Below are 22425 nucleotides of genomic sequence, written 5' to 3' on the forward strand. Positions count from 1 at the left end.
TACTAGTGTAGTCCCACAAGTAGAATGCACGGGAAGGTAAGGTGTACACAGAACTTACCTTGATAGAGAGGTTGTTACCAATAAATCCTTAGCTCGTAAAAAAAATAGTAATATTATATGAAGAAACAAAAAAAATATTTAGAAAAAATATCTTAGATTGTAATTGCAGTGTAAACCATATAAGATTTGGAGATGTAATTGCACTCTTTAATTATACTGAATTCCATAAAACAAATACATGTAATATTATGTAATTAGGTCCAATTATATGCAAATCCAATTCCTAGATGACTTTCCAAATAGTAGATTTTTAATGTCCATGAATGAAGGAAATTTAGTGGAATGATTACACCATGAACGCTCTTACAAACATAGAGTTATCAAATGAGAGATTTAATTCTCTAAAAGGTCACTCATGTTTTGACAATTGCCTCCTAATATTACTTTTGTTTCTGTGAGGACTAGAATATCACTCAACTATCACATTTTCCTCAAAAGATACTGAACATTACAAAACCTCCTTCTCTCCTAATTGGCATGCCATGTTACAGTAAAATTTTATTTTCTAATAATAAACTTATAAAATACTTTCAAAGACCTCCGTCCGAGTTTGTCTTTATAACACTTAGTTTCCTTTACACTAGCCTCCCTTATTTTGATTCTTTGGTAACCAAACTAATTTTAAATACTAAAAATTATTTATGTTCCTAATATACCCTTTTGTAACCTTATTTATAATGTTTAAACTTTTGATAATAATAGCTTCTCATTGATCGTAAGATTTTTTTCTAATTTATAACTATCTAATTTTATAGGTAAAGTGCTGGGTTTTTTTTTTTATTGTGCTTGAAAATTTTAATCTCAAACGCTAAAACATGACATTCAACAATTGTGATATGAAAATTGATTCAAAAAGCTTGGGCTTCATTGATAATTTTTAAAGTCTCATGTTGTATATACAGTTTCCAATCCTTTTTCGTAAATATAATTATGCTCCTTCTACCCAAATAATTAGTTTAAAACTTATTGCATTATACAACTATAAGAATTTAAAAAATCGATTATTCATCTCACCCCCTGAATTGTAAAAGCGAGATGTGCTCATTTTAGACTAAATATTGTTATTAATAACATGATTATAAGAACAAAGAAAAATATTACCGTAACACTAGAATTTAGGATTTGTCACAGTGATATTACATTAATACTACCGAAAAAATATATTACATTAACACTAGAATTTAGGATTTCTTATTTAGCTATAAGATAGTTGTACATTTTTAGCCTAACTATTAATATAATACCTAACAATTTTAGGGGAGAGAACTGTTATGAACCATAATTAAGTTATAAAAGGGTAAATTTGGAATATATAGATTTTTTATTATTTAAACAAGTTTGGTTACAAAAATCAAAATAAGGGAGGTTAGTGTAAATATCTAAAACAACAAGAGAACTAAGTGTTATCAAGACAAACTTGGAGGAGGTCTTTGAAATTATTTCATTAATTTTTTATTAAAAAAATAATAATGTGATATGGCATGCCAACTAGGAGAGAAGAAGGGTTTTGTTATGTTTAGTATTTTTTGAGAAAAATTGTGATATTTAAGTGATATTCTAGTCCCAAAAGAAACAAAAGTGATATTAGGAGATAATTGTCAAAACATGGAGATAATAGTCAAAATACTCCCCAACGTTTGACCAAAATGCCAACTACACACCGAACCTTTGCTTTGGTCCTATTACCCCCTTGGACAATTTTTTTCAATATTAAAATGCCCTTTTTTCTTTGATGTGGTACCCAATATGACAACCTCAAATTATTTACGGTGCTTGTCCACACGCGCACCCAGCGTCTTGCCACATCTTTAATTTCATTTTTTATTAATTTCCCCAACTTCCTCCATCCATTTACTCTTCTTCAAAAAAAAAAAAAAAATCTCTCAATTTTCCACACTCCATTTTCAGTATGAGGATCCAAAAACCCATACCCAATTCTTCTTCATCTTCATCAACATCATCATCATCATCATCTTCATTAGGAGTTGAAAAAAAAAAAATCACACCAACTTCCTCAAATTTGATCCAAAAAACCCAAATGTGAAAGAAAGCTTCCTAATACCAAGTAGAACAAAGTTCATCCATTAATTTGATCAAACAATTAAGAATTTAAAGAAACCCACTTGGTGTTCTTCATAGTTTTCTCCAAATTCCTAACAATGGAGTTTAATTTTCTCCCCAAATCAACTCAAAGAATTAGTGCTTAGCTTAAACAACTCCAACCAAGCAACAAGTAGTAACTCCAAACAAGCAACTTTCAATCGATTTTCTTTAACGATTAGATTTTCAACCTTTTTTTTTTTTTTTTCCAGATTTTCAACCTTTTTTTTTGATTTTTTTTTTGAATTTGATTTGGGAAAAAAATTCAAATGTGAAAGGAAGCTTCCTAACACCAAAGTAGAACAAATTTCATCCATTAATTTGATCAAACAATCAAGAATACATAAAGTTAAGGGTTCGAACCCCGCTCAAGCATAAATAAAAAATAATTTCGCAAGGCAGATCGAGAGAGTATGCCGGATCCGGCATACAATCTTTAAGGAAAAGCTAAAGTTATGCCGGATCCGGCATAACTAAAAGTCTGCCCCATAAGGCAGAATTTTTCCTAAGACATAGTTTAGTTATGCCTTGTGGGGCAGAATTTTAGTTAAGGCATAACAAAATTATGCCCCATAAGGCAAGAACTTTTCCTTAATGCATAGACTTTGTCTTATAAGGCAAAGTTTAAGTTATGCCTTAAGAAAAACTTTAGCATTATGGGCATACTTTTAGTTATGTCTTTGGGGCTTACTTTTGTTAAGGCATAACTAAAAGTTTACCTTGAAAAGTAAATATATATATATATATATATATAAGGCAAGTCTCCTTCATGCGTACTTTTATTTAAACACAACTAAAAGTCTGTCTCTCCGTGATTTTTACTTAAACATAACTAAAAGTCTGCCCTCCCACGCGACTTTTACTTAAACACAACTAAAAGTACCCCCTCGACGTACTTTTGAAGTTGAACACAACTAAAAGTCTCCGGGTGCGTACTTTCCTTGAGCATATATATATATATTTTTTTAACTTTTCAAGGGAAACTTTTAGTATTGCCTTAGCTAAAAGTGTGTCCATAAAACATAACTAAAAGTATGCCCCGTAAGGCGTAAGTTTTCCTTAAGGTATAACAAAAGTTTGCCTTATAAGGCAAAATTTAATGGGCAAACTTTTATCTGGGACCGACGCCCATACTTTGTGAAGGAATTATCAAAGTTATCCGGACCCGGCATACTTATGCCAAGTCCGCCCATAAGGCATAAGTATGCCGGGGTCCGGCATAACTTTTTAATTCCTTCCGCGCCAGTGCGCCGTTGGGGGCATAGCGAAATTTAACTACCTTGCGAATTTTTTTTCAAATTTTTGATCGCGTGGGTTCGAACTGGAACCTATGGGTTTTAGCCGAAGGGCAAAATTTAAAGATTTCAAATATGAGGGGCAAAATTTAAAGACCACCCCAAACGAAGGGCAATTAACGAATTGCCCTTTAAGAAAACCCACTTGTGTTCTTCATAGCTTTCTCCAAATTCTAACAATGGAGTTTAGTTTTCTCCTAAATCAAAGAATTAGTGCTTAAACAACTCCAACCAAGCAACAAGTAGCAACTCCAAACAAGCAACTTTCAATCGATTTTCTTTAACAAGATTATATTTTCAACCTTTTTTTTTTTTTCCCTTTTTTGGTTTTTTTTTTCTTGATTTTTTTTTTTTTTTTTTTTGTGAATTTGATTTGGAAAAACAGTGATTATAAGAATAATCACTATCCTAGCTCTAAATTTATAATGGGTATTATTTTGACCAAAAAAATGGAGATGGGTGTTAAATAGGTGAAGAAGAAGATGAAGTAGCCTAAAAATGGAGGGAATTTAAATTTATCTATGTGGCATCTACAGTCCCGTTGGCATTTTAAAACACATCGGATGCTTTTTTTAAAGGCTATAACGCGCCACCGAGCGGTGTAGTCACGCTCTTGTCCACATCCAAAAAAGGGGCATTTTAATACTGAAAAAAATTATCCAGGGGGTAATAGGTCCAACGCAAAGGTTAGGTGTGTAGTTGGCATTTTGGTCAAACGTTGGGGGGTATTTTGACTATTATCTCTCAAAACATGAATGACTTTTTAGGGAATTAACTCTAAGAAGGATGTATTAAGGGCCAAATAGAGAAGAAAAATGAAGAAGGGTGCGGTATAACGTATTAATTTCAGCACTACCCGCTGCAAACAAGAAGCTGGTTAGAGAATAACTTATACATGTCAGAATTTGAGTTATATTAAAAGGGAAATTCACATGTAATAACAACTAATTCAATTAAAGTTTATGAAAACATTCGTCTATTATTACCTTATAAACAACCTGATTGTATATATATATATATTCTTACAACATTACTATATATAATAAGGGTCAATCTAACTTTTTTGTAGTACTTAGTTGGAGTCCTTGGATACATTACAACTAACGTTGCCAACTAAAGGTTTCCTCTTCCAAATTTATTCCTATATTTGTCTTTTATTGTTTATTCTACTATGGAGTGTTTTAGAAATATTAAGGCACTTTTAAGCCTTTTTTATTATAGAAAATCCCTTAGACTAACTTTTTGAAGGTGATGACATGTCCTATAACTTCTTCATATGGCTTATTTTTAGTCCTACTTTATTTCTTTATTATTTAAGGCGTCACACCAAATTTTGGTAAATTTAGAAAATTTTAAGGTCCTCTTTTTACGCTTAAGAAATTGTGAATTGTGATGATGTCAATTTAAAAAAAAACATGTCACTATGCATAATTTGAATGAGAGAGTACACCACATTTGCAGTTACCTTAATTAAAACATGTATTGCACAAAAAAATTGAAATTTCTCTAATTAACAGCTCTTTAATTGTTTAGTGTGAAACTTTGAAAATTTAATAGATAAAGTTGGTCTTAATTTGGATTAGATATTCAACAACAACAACAACAACAAGAAGAAGCCCAGTATAATCCCACCATGTGGGGTCTGGGGAGGGTAGAGTGTCTGTGCGACCTAACCCCCACCCTTGAAAGGTGGTCGGCTGCTTTCCGAAAGACCCTTTGAAGAGAGGAAAACAAGACAAAAGGTCAGATAGGACCAAGCATATCAAAAACAATATGAAAATAAGGAATAACAAAAGTGAGAAAGTCATGATAGAACAGTCCGGAAAGAAAGAAGCATTAATTACTATAGATAAATAAGATAATCAAAGTACAACGGCCCAACAAATATAGCAAGAATCAAATGCGAATCAAATGGCAATAAACAAATGAGCAAAACTACAACTACTATGGTGAAAGGATAAGCCACCTAGCCTTCTATCCTAATACGAGTCCTCCACAACCTCCTATCTAAGGGTCATGTCCTCGGTGAGCTAAAACTGTGCATATCCCTGTCTAATCACCTCTCCCCAATATTTCTTCGGCCTCCCTTTACCTCTCCCCCGAAACTGTCCATAGCCAACCTCTCACACCTCCGCACCGGAGCATCCGTGTCTTTCCTCTTCACATGCCCAAACCATCTCAGCCTCGCTTCCCGCATCTTGTCCTCCACCGATGCCACTCCCACCTTGTCTCGGATATCTTCATTCATAATTCTATCCCTCCTAGTGTGCCCACACATCCACCGCAGCATTCGCATTTCCGCTATAACACCCCAAGATCTTTTTTCTTTTCTTGCTAACTCAAACACATTTTTTATTGACCATATCTTGATAGTAAGGGTATATTTTACTTCGCACTTCTTGAATGAGAACTTGACGATATTTGAAACTTGTGTGAAGTGTTATGGTGTAGTTATATAAACTACACCTACTATGATTATCTTATTAAATTTATTAAATGGATTAAATATTCATAAAAGTGGGCAGCCCTTTTTATTTTATTTTATTATTTTTCATCTTTAGCTTACTAAGTAAGATATATACCCTTTAGTTCTTATCCTCTCCACCACACCCCTCCAATTTCGTTTTCTACAAGGAAGAAAAACACCAAAACCTCTCTTCTCTCACAAGATTCATCCACTAAATCAATCATCAAGACTTGCCTTGGTTGAGCCCCAAACAACTCCACACGATTAAGGTAAGTTGCAAACCCGTTTTTAGACTGGACTGCTGTTACTGTTTTTAGCATAACTCCTTGTATAAAGCTCCGTTTTAAGTGATTCAAGATGTTCTAGAAAGCTATTTCATAGCCCTACAACTTTCGTTCAGGACTAAAAACCCAGTTTTGCTTGTATTTACTCGAAAAGGGGCGAGGAAGTACAGGGCAGGTGCTGCCCAGATTTTGTTTTGCAAACCCTACATGTACTGCTGTTAGTATTCTGAGCATATCTTTTTGTACAAAATTGCTATAGGAGTGATTCGAATTCCACTGAGACCCTAAGACATATATCTACAACTTTCATTAAGGCCACAAAGTCTATTTTTGCCGTTTACCCCTTTGAAACTGAAAATTTCATACAAGACGGTGTAAATCATCAAGTCCGAACATCTGTTTTGATAGTTTAAAATTTGATTTTCATCGATTTCTTGTTTAGTTTTCGACGTGCTGAAACTATTAAACTTAAGTAGATATTTGATTGTGTGTATTTAAGGTATATATGCTCTTGTACAAGCTAAGAGGAATTGTGTGACGAAGTGGACTTTGGTTGGTCTACGGCGTGTACGATCTAAACTTCGCGAGTTGTGGTAGAACTTGTTGTGTGGTAAAACGCCAAGGTTTGTGTATAAACTTGAACTTGGAATATCTTTAATTTTTTGAAATTTTTGAAGTATCTTGATGGGTTGTTTCCTTACTCTTCATCTTATATCATTGTATGGTTATTTTCTCAAGTATTGCAAAACGTTCGCTGAATCGCCCACTTGTACGAATTGCTTGATCATTTTGCATTCTTGTTGGGACTTTGTCCTTCTTGTTGAGGTGACTTTGTCATCGATATCGGCATGCCTCTCGATTCGGATCTTGCCCATATTGACTTTGGATTTACATTTCGTCTTGATGATGGATTTTCGTCCATTCTCGAGTACGAATGGAAAGCCACTTTCAACATGGCTCTTGATTCTCTTATTTTATTGGTGATGACCCTTCTTGATTCGGGGCTTCGGTCCATCTTGTTATTGATTGTGCTTAGTGTGATGGCATGACGTATATATCGGGCGAAATTGGTTATTTGACAAACTCTCTTGAATTGAATTGTAAGCTTTCTTGATACTTGAACCTTCGAATATTGATTTCGACATTTGGAAACTCTTCAAGGTTTTGATATTTGATACTTTAATATATTCGTTTACTTGATTTATTGTTATCTTATTGAGCTACCTATGACAGATAAGGGAATTGGAGAATCTAATGGCTCCAAGCCCAAAGTTTATACACCACTAAGCTTTATGTTTAGCGATAGTTGTTTTCTATCGTAGGTAATGTACGGGAAGAGTCTTGAAGATGGCCAATTGGAGTAGACTTTTGGGAGCCTTAATGAAGATCACATTTGCATAAGTATCTAGGTCTTGTAAAATTTTGGGGACTTGTACATGATTCATATGTGGCTCTTATGTATGAAATTTTGGAGGCTTGTTGGACACAAGACCATATGCTTGTAGCTTGAACTTGATGACTTGTTTTGCTATTTTAGGGTGTGCTTTCAACCCAAGTCATGCCATGTACCGGGTTTATATTTTGCCTTGTAATTATGTACAAAGGAAGCTACTAGTTTCTGCGATAATCGCAAGTTTGAGTTTCGTGTGTCTTATGGACCCGCTGTAGTGTTGATTTGAAAATATTAATTCCGAAACGAAGTTTCTTAATGTGTTGACTATTTGAGGAGGGAATTACCATTTTAAATTGATATTCTGATATTGTAATTCATCTAAGAAATTTTCAGAGGGTACAATGGAAAAGAAAAATGTCGCACTTTCACCCCTTTGTTTTCGCAAGGGCCTATTTCCGCTATTAAATATTTTTGTGAATATCTTTTGGCATAAGTTCTTTTAAACGTTGTAAGTGTAAAATTAGCTTTTGTTTCGTAAGTGGTATCCTCCCAAAGGGGATGCTACATCCGCGACTTTCATCTTCTGAACGTGAAATTTCTTGACTGGCCAACACTCCGCCCCGTACAATAAAGTCGGTCTAACCGCCACTTTGGAGAACTTGCCTTTAAGTTTTGGTGGCACTTTCTTATCACACAGGACTCCGGAGGCGAGCCTTCATTTCATCCACCCTGCACTAATACGATGTGAAACATCATCGTCGATATCCCCATCTCCTATATAATAGACCCAAGATACTTGAAACTTGCTTTCTTTTGAATACAGGTACCAAGCCTCACTTCCTCGTCGGCCCACGCGGTACGCCACCGAACTTTGCACTCCAAGTATTCTTCCGTCTGGTCCTACTCAATTTAAATCCTTTAGACTCCAACGTCTCGTCTCCCGGTCCTCCGACTTATCGTTAACTCCGTTGCGGTCTCGTCAATCGGGACTATGTCATCCGCGAACAATATACACCAAGGCACCTCACCTTGTATTTGTCGCGTCAATTCATCCATCACCAAGGCGAATAGAAACGGGCTAAGAGGGCGATCCCCGACGCAACCCCATCGAACGGGGAAGTGCTCCGAGTTTCCTCCTACGTCCTTACCCTGGTCTTAGCTCCATCATACATGTCCTTTATCACTCTAATGTACACCACAGGTACACCTTTAGCCTCCAAGCATCTCCATAGGACCTCTCTTGGCACTTTGTTGTAAGCCTTTTCTAGGTCAATGAATACCATGTGTAAGTCCCTCTTCCGCTCCCTATACTGCTCCACCAATCTCCTTACAATATGAATGGCTTCTGCAGTCGAGCACCCCATCATGAATCCAATCTGGTTCTCTGAAATAGACACACCTCTCCTCACCCTCATTTCCACCACCCTTTCCCACACTTTCATAGTGTGACTTAGCAGCTTGATACCTCTATAGTTGTTGCAGCTTTGAATGTCTCCCTTGTTCTTGTACGCGGGAATCATTGTACTCCACCTCCATTCTTTCGGTATCTTCGCTGTCTTGAAAATGACATTAAAAACCCAATCAACCACTCCAAGCCTACCCTGCCTGCATTCTTCTAAAATTCCCCAGGAATCTCGTCAGGTCCGGTCGCTCTTCCCCTGCGCATCCTATGAACAGCTCCCTTAACCTCCTCAACCTTTATACTCCTACAATATCCAAAGTCGCGACGCCTATCAGAGTGCTCCAAGTCTCCCAACACAATGTCTCTGTCCCCTCCTTCGTTCAAGAGTTCATGAAAGTATGACTGCCATCTCTGTCTAATGCGGGTTTCCTGTACCAACACTTGGCCATCCTCGTCCTTGATGCACTTCACTTGATCCAAGTCGCGTGCCTTCCTTTCTCTCGCCTTGGCGAGCTTAAATAGCTTCTTATCCCCACCTTTGTCCTCTAGTTCTGCATAAAGGCGTTCAAAGGCTGCTGTTTTAGCCGCCGAAACTGCCAACAATTTGGATTAGATATTGTTATCTAAAATATTTTTTTTATCTAATCATTGGTTAACATTATTGAAATTTGAATCTTTTCATCGGCATGTTTTGTTGGTTTGTATGTTGATTGCCCATATCGTTCATGCTTAACAAAATTAACTTTCTTTTTTGGATATTATTTTGTGTATTATAATATTTTATTTTTTAAATATGATGCACGCATACTTAATTACATTTTCTATGCATAATGAACAATGTAAGTTGTAGTTTATATTGCGTTCATCTTAAAAAAAAATAATGCAAGACGTACTATGTGGTTAGGCAGTTCAATTTTTGGTATGAATTCATAAATATATTTCTTAATATATAAAATACTCTTAAAAGTTACATAAAAAGAAATTATAATATGAACTTGATGGAGTAGTTTAAATGTTGAGAACATCTTTGAGAATATGTAGCTAATGAAACATTTTTAGTTTTCTAGTAGTAGTAATGTCCAACATCTTGTGACAAAAAGAGTAAACTTGTTATGTTTTTTGAGTATCATTTTTTTACGGGGGTAAAAAATATGTTAGGCAGTGTTTGTTAGTATAGGGAAACATGATTAAATGAATCATGAAGCATTGAATCTTCATTTGTGTTTGAGAAAATAATTAAAATATGCATTTTATAAAATAATGTAACATTTAAACTAGCAAATGGAAAAAATGTCATTTTCTCTTCACGTAAATTTTTAGAAAGTAAAAGGAAAGTCTAATTGTATTAAGAAATGTAATTGTTCACCCAAAAAAAAAGTAATTAATTTTCTTCGTCTTTTCAATATACTTTGTATAATTTAATTGAATTAACATCTACAAACATTTATAAAGTATAAAAATTTATTTTTATTTATAAGTAACCTCATTAAAATCTCAACAAACAAATAAATATAGCATATCTAATTGATGTCTCTAGAACCAAACTATTTTTTTTTCTTTTTAAAGAAAATGTTATATTGGATATCTGTTGTTAAAAATTAAGAGACTTTATGTCATGTATTTGGTTTAAGGTAAAAAAAAAAAAAAAAAAAAAAAAAAGGGGTGGGGGGGTGGGGGGGGGGGGTTCTAAAGTTAGGACAAAAAAAGAATTTTTGTTCAATTTTCAAATATTTTTATGCAATTTAAATATATGGGAAGCCTTTAGTTTTTAAGAGTTTGCAGAAAATATCAAACTAATCTTTCAATAATTTAATTCCATAATGAGTGGGGGAAAAAATAAAAAATAATTGCAATTGTAACTTTTAATCTTGATTTTGGGTCCGTGCTAGAGTTTGCAGAAAAAATCAAACTAATCTTTCAATAGCTTAATGTCACAAGGAAGAGGGAAAAAAATAAAAAGTAATTAAAAATTTAACTTTTAATTTTAATTTTAAGCCCGGGCCAAATGCCCACTAGTCAACATATAGAACTTAAACTCTACATTTAATAAGTAGGTGTTTGGCCAAAAAAAAAAAAAAAAATCACTTTTTTTAAAACTAGCACAATCACCAACTTTACTAATTTACCCGAATTTATTATCCTTATTATTTTCTTCCTCTATCCAAATCATATTCGTTAACTCTAATCCTAGTTATGTTATGCAATATATGAAACTATATTCATTAACTCTAATGCTTATTATTTTGTTCAAACTGATTAACTCCCAAAGAGTGTCAATTGGCAAGAATTACATTGAAATGTTCTATTTCATATATGACATTCAGATATTGTTGTTTCTCTACAACGTAATTCAGACATCACATGTGGAGGTAGAGGTGATACACACACTTTAAGATCAGATCATAATTGTTGCAAAGCAAGGCAGAGGTAGGAAAATAAATGGAAACCATATAAAGTAATCAGATCACAATCTTGAATCTCAAACAATGTAAGGCACCAACAAGAAACAAATTGGGAAATATTCAAGAAGCAAAAGTTGGGTATTTCCCTAGTTGTTGACCGATATTAATGGGGTCAAATTTATAAAAATAAAAGATTTAGGGTAAAATTCCAAATAGAAAAAACAAAAGCAACATATAAAACCTAAAAGTGAAAATAGTGAAAACAAGGTTTTGGCGTCTTCCAATTTTCACGCCGAAACGTTAATTTTCAAAAAAATTGAATAATTCTCATGGTCAAATGGGTCCTTAAGGACTAAAAGTGTACAATATAATCCGAACATAATAAAATAAATATAAAAATATAGAAACTCTTAATACTGGAGTAAATTTCAAGAATCAAGAATATCTCCGTTCTTATTCAAATACGTTGCCCACTGCAACTCTACTCACTTCAATTGAATTCAAGAAATATATAATCTGTGTCGCTATTTTGATTTAATCTGGAGTAAATTTCAAGAATCAAGAATATCTCCATTCTTATTCAAATACGTCGCCCGCTGCAACTCTACTCACTTCACTTGAATTCAAGAAATATAAAATCTGTGTCGCTATTTGATTTAACTCTACACTTTACAACCCCTCAATTTTCCACCTTCTAATCACTTTTCTCATACTTTAATTTCTCTTACCAGACTTCATTCCATCTCTTCTTAATGGAATAAAATGATGATGCAGCAGTTGGTGCAAATCAGATTCCTACAGATGGAATGAATTGCATGACGATAATCCCTTCAATTTAACGATGCCTATTGAAACTTTTCAAGCAAATCCAACAAACGTGGGAAACATTGATGAACTAGTAGGGGTGGAGGAGAATAATCAATTTCATGGAATCCCACTGGAAAATGTTCAAGAAAATCTGATAGACATTGCTGATTTTCTTGGAGAAAACGTGACAAATGATCAACTTCATGAAATTCCTTTGGCCGCCACTACAAACGCTCCAACAAACGTGGGTATTGATGAACCAGCAAGGGTAGAAGAGAATAATCAACTTCTTGGAATTCCACTGGAAAATGTTCAAGAAAGTCTTTGGATTATTTAAGTTAATTTAAATTATAAATCTGATATAATATTTAATCATCAATTTTGATGTTCAACAATTACCCTGAAGATACCTCCTGATCGAGCCAATCCATACCCATTCTTGTTGTCAATTCTATATGATCTAATGATAAACATTGAATGAATTAGCATATTATCAATTGAAAAGGAATTGTTAGAACAAATCGATAATAAAACAATAACTTCGCATCTAAAAAAGCTAGAAAAGTAGAAAACTATATATCACGATCTTTTCTTTTAAAAAAAATTAGGCCCCTCTGAATTTGGGCACTTTTAAATTTTTCAATGTTGTTGAGGCGGCGCCAAGAAAGCAACTCAAACTAAAAGAAGAGTGACTCACACTAAAAGTTAGCGTAACAAGTGGACTTATTCAGGCAATCTTGTACGCATCTTTACCATTCACCAGAATTTATCTAATATTTTAAAAAATATTCAAGGTTAGGGTAATATTTTTAATAATTGTCACCACATGGATTTCAACTTTAATCACTAAGTATAATGTATCGAAATAATTTCATACATAGTTCAAATCTATTAGGTATCAAATATATAGGGGGCGGACGCATCTCTTCGTATCTTTTCTTGTATTAGCTTATGTTTCAGTCTTTTTATTAGTTTAGTACTTACTCTTTTCGACTTTTTGAATCAAACTCTTTATTTTATTTTATTCAATTTTTTTTAATTCACAATTATAATTATAGCCTGTCTCTGTAAGTTGGGAGTAGATAATTAAGTAAGAAGTAGCTTCTTACATATTTTTCCTAAATTCTCGTCATGAAATTGTCCCATTTTCACCATTAAATAGAATCTTAATAATTTCATAGATATAATTCAAATATACATTGGGTATTTTTCTCTTGATGGAGCACGCCAAATACAAGAACCGCAAGATGTACAAACAATAGTCACTGAAGTCACAATTTTTGCTTTAGGGACACTGGTCTGAATTTTATTTTCTCTGTTTTGGATTTGGTGAAAAAAAAAAATACAGGACATATAGCATATTTTGACCCAGCACTGTGATATGACAGTCATGGCATTTCTATAATTACCCTAATACCTGGTATTTGGATGGAGAAGAGTAAAAAACCAAGTGTACACTATCTCAAATGGCCCGGCAGCTAATCCGTGAACATATATCGTCCATAAAATAGAACTACGTTTCTGAGTTTATGGGTCCAAAAATGTTCGAGGATTCTTCGCAAAACTTTGACTCAATTTCAAAATGGCACAAAGTTCTATTGTCAATTGAACACTGAATAGTGCAAAAACTTGAAACTTGGGAATCATTTGGTTGGATGTAGTGTATTTAATTCGACATCAACATTACATTAGTGGGTTGATATACCAAATTCAATGTGGATTAACAAACATCACATATATTGGCTAATGCTTAGATCACGCAAATGACATTTCATAATCTCCATTACCTTTTTTTGGTAAAGTCTCCTAATTGTAATAAGTAGTCATCTTTTACTTATTATCTCACATTAGCTTTGGTAAAGTTTATATATTAACTATAACATAAATGTTTACAATAGTATTTTTTTTTTTTTTTTAACTATTAATGCATATAAAATGGAACGGAGTAGTACTCTACTTCCTCCCTTGCGTTATGCCTCCACAAGGCAGCGGCATACCATAAAGTTGTACGGCGGCAAACAACGACATGAACAAAGTGATTGAAAAAGTGACAATCAAGTGAAATATATATAGTAAAAAAACATCACACAAATTAAGTTCAAAAACTGATTTTAAATATGTAACTCGAAGTTTCTAATTCAGGTTAAGCGACTTGTTTTCTTAAACAGCAACAATTGATTTAGGTGCCCCCAATAAGAGCCTTTACCAACTTGAACTTCGAATACGTTTTTTTTTTCCTCAAATACTACTCCCTTCGTCTCAAATTATTGTTGCTTTTTTGTTTTATACGTCCTTTAAGAAATATTAATTTGAAGGGATACTTGACTAACTTATTATTATTTGTGTCAGAGTTATACTATCTCTCCACTAAATGTTTATTCTATTTATGTGTCATCTTAACTAATGACAAAATTTTACTAAACGTAAAATAAGAAAAAATAATTAATTATGTCGTGAACTCCTAAAACGACAAATAATTTGAGACAACTATTTTTAATTTCCATAACAAATAATTTGAGACAAAGGAAATAACATTTTTTCGTCCAGTTTCTTGATTAATTTATTCTGATTAATATTGCCCTCGCCAAAATCAAAGCGGATAAGTAATTTCCTAGGGATTAAGTCCATTGTTAAGAAGGCTTCTTTAACAAGGGAAAACCATTTCAAAAGAACATTTTTTTCAGAAAAAGCGATCTGCATATTTTGCGGAGAGTAAAGAATGTGCTAAGCTTAAGCTTACCTCTAAGAATAGTTTACTTGTTAAAAGCAAAACATACAATATAAACAGTCAAACAGAAAGAAAAAAGTACATATAAACAGTCAAACGCATGTGAATCGCAATGTACATCCATTTCGAAACTGCAAATAATCATCATTAGAAACGGGAGCGGATCCAGAATTTGATGCTTGTGGATTCCAACCCATTTCAAATTAAAAAATACAAAGAGACGAAACAAAAACCTATAGGTGACCAAGGATTCGAACCCATTGACCAAAAGAAACAAAGTTCCTTCTTTGCCACTGAACCAACAACACACTTTATTAATAAATTCCCAAAACGTATTTCTTATATAATTATTAAATTTTTCAATACAAATATAGGATCCGCACAAATACATGGAGGTTCCCAAGAACCCCCATAATATATGCTAAATCCGCCCCTGATTAGAAAGCCAATCAACTCTCCCCACCTCAGGGGCAGTTTATATACTCGATTCATCTGAACTCAATATTTCCTATGCGCAACATATATTTACGTGTAAAAATCTACTAAAATTACAATAAATAATAGATATGAACTCATAATCTTAAAAATATAATTAGTTCAATGATAAGAACCTTAAATGTTGAACCGTAAAGCCTAAACGTCGATCCACCCCTGCTCCCCTCCCAACCATGGAAAAATTCCAAATGTTAATGTGACAAAGAGGATCAGGAAACGTTCCATGAAAAACGTTAGATCAATCAATTCATTACACCACAAATTCGAAACTGGTTAGGATCAACTACGTGAATCTTCTGCATTCAGTTCACTCTATTCAGATCCATTTGATTTCGATATTGCTAAAACTAAATAATTTGTCTTTTAAGAGAGAAAAGCAAACCAAACCCCCCCCCCACCCCCACCCCCGGGGTGTGTCTTGGCTAGATTGCCCGTATTTCAAGAGTAACAGTGGAGGAATACCCAAAAATAAAAAGAGCTATAATAAAAATAATAGTAATAAGGAGGCACCAGAACTTGGCTGTGAAAATTGCATACCTCTAAAAGCAAAACCCTGTAATACTTATTCCAAAACTTTGACCATATATATCAAAAATTCTTGCTTCAGGAACGTTATTTACTCATTTCAAGTCAGTTACTTCTTTTGCAATTTACATCTTTATTCTCGTAGCTTACTTTTTTCAGATAACCAGGCAGCTAAAGGCTATGCAACTGCATAAATGGAGACTTAGGCAGGATCAACTTAACACATTTTTCCCTCCTGAATTTTGCTGCCACCAAAGATAAAGACAAATAGTTCGAATGTAAGGCATTTTGGTGCAGTAAAGATCACTGCATGTATCACTGCATGTAAAGTGTAGTGAAATACCTCTTCCTAAATGAAATCTAACATGGAAATAAAGTGCAAGTGGGGGCACGAAACAGGAGACAAATTAAAGCATGCATAGCTTACTATTTTCAGCCTATTGATATAGGTATAGGCTAACATCTATGCCGCATGAAGAAATGAGCAAAAGACAAATAAGCAAAAAGGGCTTAACCACATGAAGACAACTAGAATCAACTTTTTGACTAAACAAGATTAGATACCTGGCTTTTGAGCATGCAAGCATGGTAAACATCAGTAATATCAAATTTACAGCCTAAAAAAGGTGTTACATGAGGGAAGACGCACGCACTAAAAAAGCAGATTACTTTCTGCACTGTCTGTGAAGGTACAAAGCCATAGGTAAGTAAATACTTTCATATATGATAACCAACAGATGCTGGGATAAAACTCAAAAAGATTAGTCAGAGAGCTTCACCAGAAAGATGTAGTGGTCACTTTCCTATCATATGCCAATAAAGCAAACCAAACAGCATAAAAGGCCCTGTTACTAAGGTTTCGACATATGAAAATCTACAAGAAATACCATGATATCCCTAATTGATGTCTACCATGTTGTGGTAGCCACTATACCTTTATATGTTGTCATGATCTTAGCCTATATATCAGTCAAGTGGTGGAAACTCTTTTCACCAGAGCAATGCTCTGGCATCAATAAGTTTGTGGCGAAATTTTCAATACCTTTATTGTCCTTCCAAGTGATATCAGGAAGCAACCTCTACAAAGTAAACCTGAAGCTTCTATTAGCAGATTTCATTCAAAAATTTCTTGCTGTCTTTCTGCTGGCAGTTTTTGCCAAACTGAAGCCAAAAGGAAGCCTGACTTGGATCATAACAGGTCTTTCAGTTTCCACCCTTCCAAACACCTTAATCTTGGGGATCCCGCTAATAAAGGCCATTTTTGGTGATGCGGAAGCAGAATTACTAGCGCAGCTAATTGCACTGCAGAGTTTAGTTTGGTACAACCTCCTCCTACTCTTGTTTGAGCTCAATGCAACAACAGAATCTTATGTGACATCACCCTCAGAAGTAGCAGGTATTTACACAGATAACAGAATAATGGCTCCTAAACGTAGAATATCTATTTGGATGGCATCCCTGTAACAGAACCAATTTAAAGCTCTCCAAATTTAACTGTTAAGAACCAAAAAGCAATAGATTGTAAATGTGTCAAGTGAAAAAAGAATCCTATTCTGGGCCCACAAATTTCAGATTAGCCTACATATGATTTCTAGATGAACTAATTTGTGATATCGTGAAGCATGACAGCGCTCAATTTCTGAGATGCTCTTTTCCCATTTTCAAAACTAGTCAAAATTCAAAATTAGAGTAAAGAACCATCAACTTGCTTCATCTCTTAAATAACATAAGTCACTCCTAAAAAATATTAATGTAGTTTGGCAGCAAAAGCTAAAGAACTGAGAGGTGAACAGTCTCCAACGAAATATAGGTTTGCTTTACCACAATGAATTGATTCATCTACTTGTGAGAGACAAATACTTTCAACTCACCTAAATGAAACAAATAGGAAGTTTGCTGAGACAACCCCTTCAACAGTGAAAAAAGTAGACAGTAGCCATAATTGGTCCCCGGAGTATGATGCAACCACCTTCCTTTCCCTTAAACCCCCCACCCAAAAAAAAAAAACCCAACCCCAGCCACCAAAACAAAAACAAGAACAGCTCACTTGAAGTTAGCAATTAGTAAGTTTTAAGTAATGACCATTCCGACGCGTCGACTATTCATGCAAGCATCATTATGCAAGCTCTTTTGTCTTATACATTTATTTCTGCCATTGAAAGTTGAGCTAGAGGTACCTGAAGAACCAGAACTAGAAGAGGATGGGGAGGAGGAAGCAAAAGATAGATCCCCAAGGAAGAAAACGATTATGCTAATTCTTCTAACAGTTGGAAGGAAACTCATAATAAATCCTAATACACATGCAACTCTGGCCAGTGTTATTTGGTCAAGCATACACTTCAGGTAAAGCCTTACTAAGCCTCTCTAGAACATAAAACCTATCTTCTACAGAAAATCCAAATTAAAAGTCAATGGACTTATTTCTTTTTACACAAAATGAAGTGCAGGTGGGGAGTCAATCTGCCAAAAGTTGTTGAACAATCAATATCAATACTTTCAGATGGAGGGCTAGGAATGGCAATGTTTAGCATAGGTACACAACATAAAATAAGCACTCATCGCATGAATTGCTAGAGAACTACCGAAAACGAAAAAATGCCAGCTACTCATATTGCATTAATCCTACAGGTGTTTTCATGGCATCCCAAGCTAGTATTATAGCATGCGGAACGAAAAAGGCAATATTAGCAATGGCATTGAAGTTTGTGCTTGGACCTATCCTCATGGCTATCTCATCTATTGCTGTTGGACTAAGGGGAAAATTGTTTAAATTGGCAATAGTGCAGGTGAAACTACATTGTTTTCTGTTGTCAACTCATGGCAGATTACTCAATGATGTACTTTGTACTGCAGGCAGCCCTTCCCCAAGGAATCGTTCCTTTTGTGTTTGCCAAGGAGTATAACGTACATCCAACCATCTTAAGTACAGGGTACCAGATACAATTATCATCTCAAACTTTTAACTCCTCCACTAAGAACATTTTAAGCAGATATGATTTCTAATGTGGTTTCATTCTGATTGCAGGGTAATCTTTGGCATGCTGATTGCAATACCAATTGCTTTGGCATACTATTTCCTGTTGGAAATATGAAACTCAGACATGGTCATGACTATTAGCAGTTATTCACAAATTCATCAGAGATACAGTTTGCTCTTCTCTAACAACATTCAACTGTAGAGGGATTACAATGAAGAAAGGACAAAAATCTTAGCAACTATAGATCTTGTATAAAAGAATAAAGGATGAATGTGTTTCATTTTATCTTACCAGCTGCTTTATTATATTAAAACATCAGCTAGCATACATGAATTAATCCAAACTTAGTCAATGCAGAGTCTCCAAGTTCAAACATTTCAGAGAGAACAAGAATGACATGAACGGGTATTGATGAGAGAATGCCATTTTATGTTCTCTAAAACATAAAATTACATAAAACCTAAGTACAAGATAACTAAACCAGCCACCATACTAGGATAAAACAATTTCAAGATTACAACTGTTGACTAAAGAAAAAGAAGAACTGAAATATTTGAGATAAAAGAGTTTCTAGATAATCAAAGAGAACAACTAGGAGGTGTTCCTGGTCAAGAAACTTTTAAGATAGTCAGCACGCATTTTAACGACAAAACTAATGAATTCACAAGTATAGCTTCGTATCAATTGATGTAAAAGAGGCAAACCAAAAAAGGATATGCAGTAATGTAGGTACTATGATTGAAGTAAATTCTCAAACTTTGACAAGTGACAACAACAACAACATACCCAGTGTAATCCCACAAGTGGGTTCTGGGGAGGGTGGTATGCACTCAGACCTTACCCCTACCTTCTGAAGGCAGAGAGATTGTTTCTGAACGACCCTCAGCTCAAGTAAAACAGTTCTAAACAGGTTTGAAAAGGAAATACAGTAGTGAAGAAGACATGTCGAAAATAGTAAAGAAATGAACAGTAACAAAAACAACATACCCGATGTAATCCCACAAAAGGGTTCCGGGGAGGGTAGAGTGTGCGTAGACCTTACCCCTACCTCGTGAGGTAGAGAGGCTGTTTTCGGAAGACCCTCGGCTCAAGTACAACAAATCTGTTATGAAAAGGAGAGTATAGCAGCTCGGCAACCTACCTACCTTCTATCCTTCTCCGTGATCTCCATACCCTCCTATCTAAGGTCATGTCCTCGGTAAGCTGATGCTGCGCCATGTCTTGTCTAATTACCTCTCCTCAATACTTCTTCAGCCTCCCCTACCTCTCCTCATACCCACCATATCCAACCTCTCATACCTCCTTACTGGTGCATCGGCGCTTCTCCTCTTCACATCTCCGAACCACCTCAGCCTCGCTTCCCTCATCTTATCCACCACGGAGGCCATTCCCACCTTGCCCTGAATATCCTCATTTCTAATCATATCCCTCCTAGTATGCCTACAAATCCATCTTAGCATCCTCATCTTCGCTATTTGCATTTTCTGAACTTGGGAGCTCTTCACTGGCCAAAAATTTCTGCATTTGCTACAATGTGTTTCCTTTGTCTTTGACTAAAGAAAAAACATTGTTATCAAAATCAAGGATAGGCACAGCAGTAGGCCCGACTCAGTTTTTCCTACTTTTCATAATTTATTGGGCATACTGCATACACCTACCCAAGCAAAAGAAAAACAGTGAGCAACCAAAAGAAAGCATATAGTTAAAAATAATATGTAGAACACCTTATGAATATAAGAATGACAAAATGCCACAAACACTAAATTTCTACTGGTACTTCAACTATCAGCATTTTGTACGACATCAGTAAGCCCAAGATTAGAAAGAAAAAGAACTTGGAAGATAGAGGTTTGCTCGATTCGGAACATTCCCTTTTCTCCATTCTTTAGACAGTTGAGGTCCTTTTTCAGATCTCTTGTTTTTCATCTTCCCGTGACTTTCTTTTTTGGGTGAATTTAGTTCAACACTAGAAATGGCAAGACGTTTCTCTAATGACTGAACTAGCTCCTCCATTAACACAAAGCAGATTTCTCAAGAACATGAAAGCATTAACCCACGGAAGTGATTGAGAACGACCTACCTTATCCCCAAAAGAGGGTGAATGAAAAGCACCAATTTGCAAACAAAGCACACTAGTATGCCAATATAGTTGGTTTTTCTAGAGCTATGATGATTTGTGAAGGCCTCGTAAAGATGGTGGGACTCACTCCAACTCTCATCTTATCAGTCAAGAAAAAGAAAAGATCTTCTGTTTTCAATTGAACGAAATTTCATGAACTCTTCATTTTCTATTGAAAGGAAAAAGACAGAGAGGAAGATCTACTGGTCATTATTCTATCCGTGGGTGGGACCTCAAAATGGGTTTTCATGGCAGGGAAAATCAGATTCTTCCCTTATCGATATTTAAGATGCCTATTGAGCCAATTTCTTTAGTTGACAATATGAATTTTATGCCTGGAAGTAACTCGGATCTATGGATGGATGTCCTCAGGCCCTTCTCATATTGATGGGAGACTGAGGGAAGTAAAGAAACAAGGGAGATAGGAGATGTGTTATTCTGACTACCTCATTAATGAACAGTATAGCCTTTTTATTCATAATTAGGAGAAGAAGGGAAAACAACCCTTGGCTTTTCGCATATGGGCTGTGTCTCGAGGAATCACAATATATTCAACTCCAAGAATTGTCAGTAAACTGCCCCCATTTGGTATTGTTGAATGAGGCTTTCTGCAGTTCCCCCTTTTTCCTGCCGAAGAAAAGGAAAAGGAGCAAACTCTTGGTAACTGAAACTTCAAAAACTTTCCTGTTTCTTTAGGTTCTCAAATTATTTATGCTATCTTAACAACATTGGGTAAGAGATACCCTAAATCTTTGTTTTCGAGCTACGCAACTATGACAGTCAACACCATGTTTGCTTTTCATGGTTGAGATTTGATAAAAGTAAATCAAAAGCTACCAAAAACACCCAGAAGAATGACAAGGTCCACGGCGCTTGAAGCGAAAAGCAAAAAGTGATACACACAATTTGCGAAAGATTAAAAAATACAATGTAAGCAAATTTTAAATAAAATAACTAATTTCCATCCAATAACAATAATGTTGATATTAAGCCAAATCCTCAAAGTTGAGATTAAGAGAATCAACTACTTCTCGTTGGAATCCCTTTCTGCATCATTGTGTGAAACACACACTTCTTTGAAATGCATGCTTTCACCCATGAAGTGATAACCCGTTGCTTCCCATCACGTTATCGCTTTTAACTTTTACGAGACAAAGCAACTGACTTTAAGGTACAATTCTCGAGCTAAACATAAGTGTTTCCAAGTGATAAAGTAGGCTCGGTTATCACACAGGATAAAAGTGAGCTTGATATAATTATAAAGGCCACAATTTGAAATTAAAAGTCAATATATGATATATTTCAGAGCAATAAGCAATTATATTTGTATTAAACCCTAGAAGATACAGGAATTTAATCCCAGACTAGAA

General features: G+C 34.9%; 1 protein-coding gene across 1 annotated transcript; it reads left to right on the plus strand.

Annotated features, from left to right (window-relative positions):
• Nucleotides 1-15979: 15979 nt before the first annotated feature.
• LOC132047124 (auxin efflux carrier component 8) lies at nt 15980-19288 on the plus strand. The gene is made up of 6 exons (XM_059438029.1): nt 15980-17354; nt 18121-18301; nt 18406-18491; nt 18587-18744; nt 18812-18888; nt 18984-19288. Exons 1-6 carry the CDS (start codon nt 16847-16849, stop codon nt 19048-19050), a joined length of 1077 nt encoding a protein of 358 aa, XP_059294012.1. The 5' UTR covers nt 15980-16846; the 3' UTR covers nt 19051-19288.
• Nucleotides 19289-22425: the final 3137 nt, after the last annotated feature.

Source organism: Lycium ferocissimum, chromosome 2 (assembly GCF_029784015.1).
Source record: "Lycium ferocissimum isolate CSIRO_LF1 chromosome 2, AGI_CSIRO_Lferr_CH_V1, whole genome shotgun sequence".
Lineage (NCBI taxonomy): Eukaryota > Viridiplantae > Streptophyta > Magnoliopsida > Solanales > Solanaceae > Lycium > Lycium ferocissimum.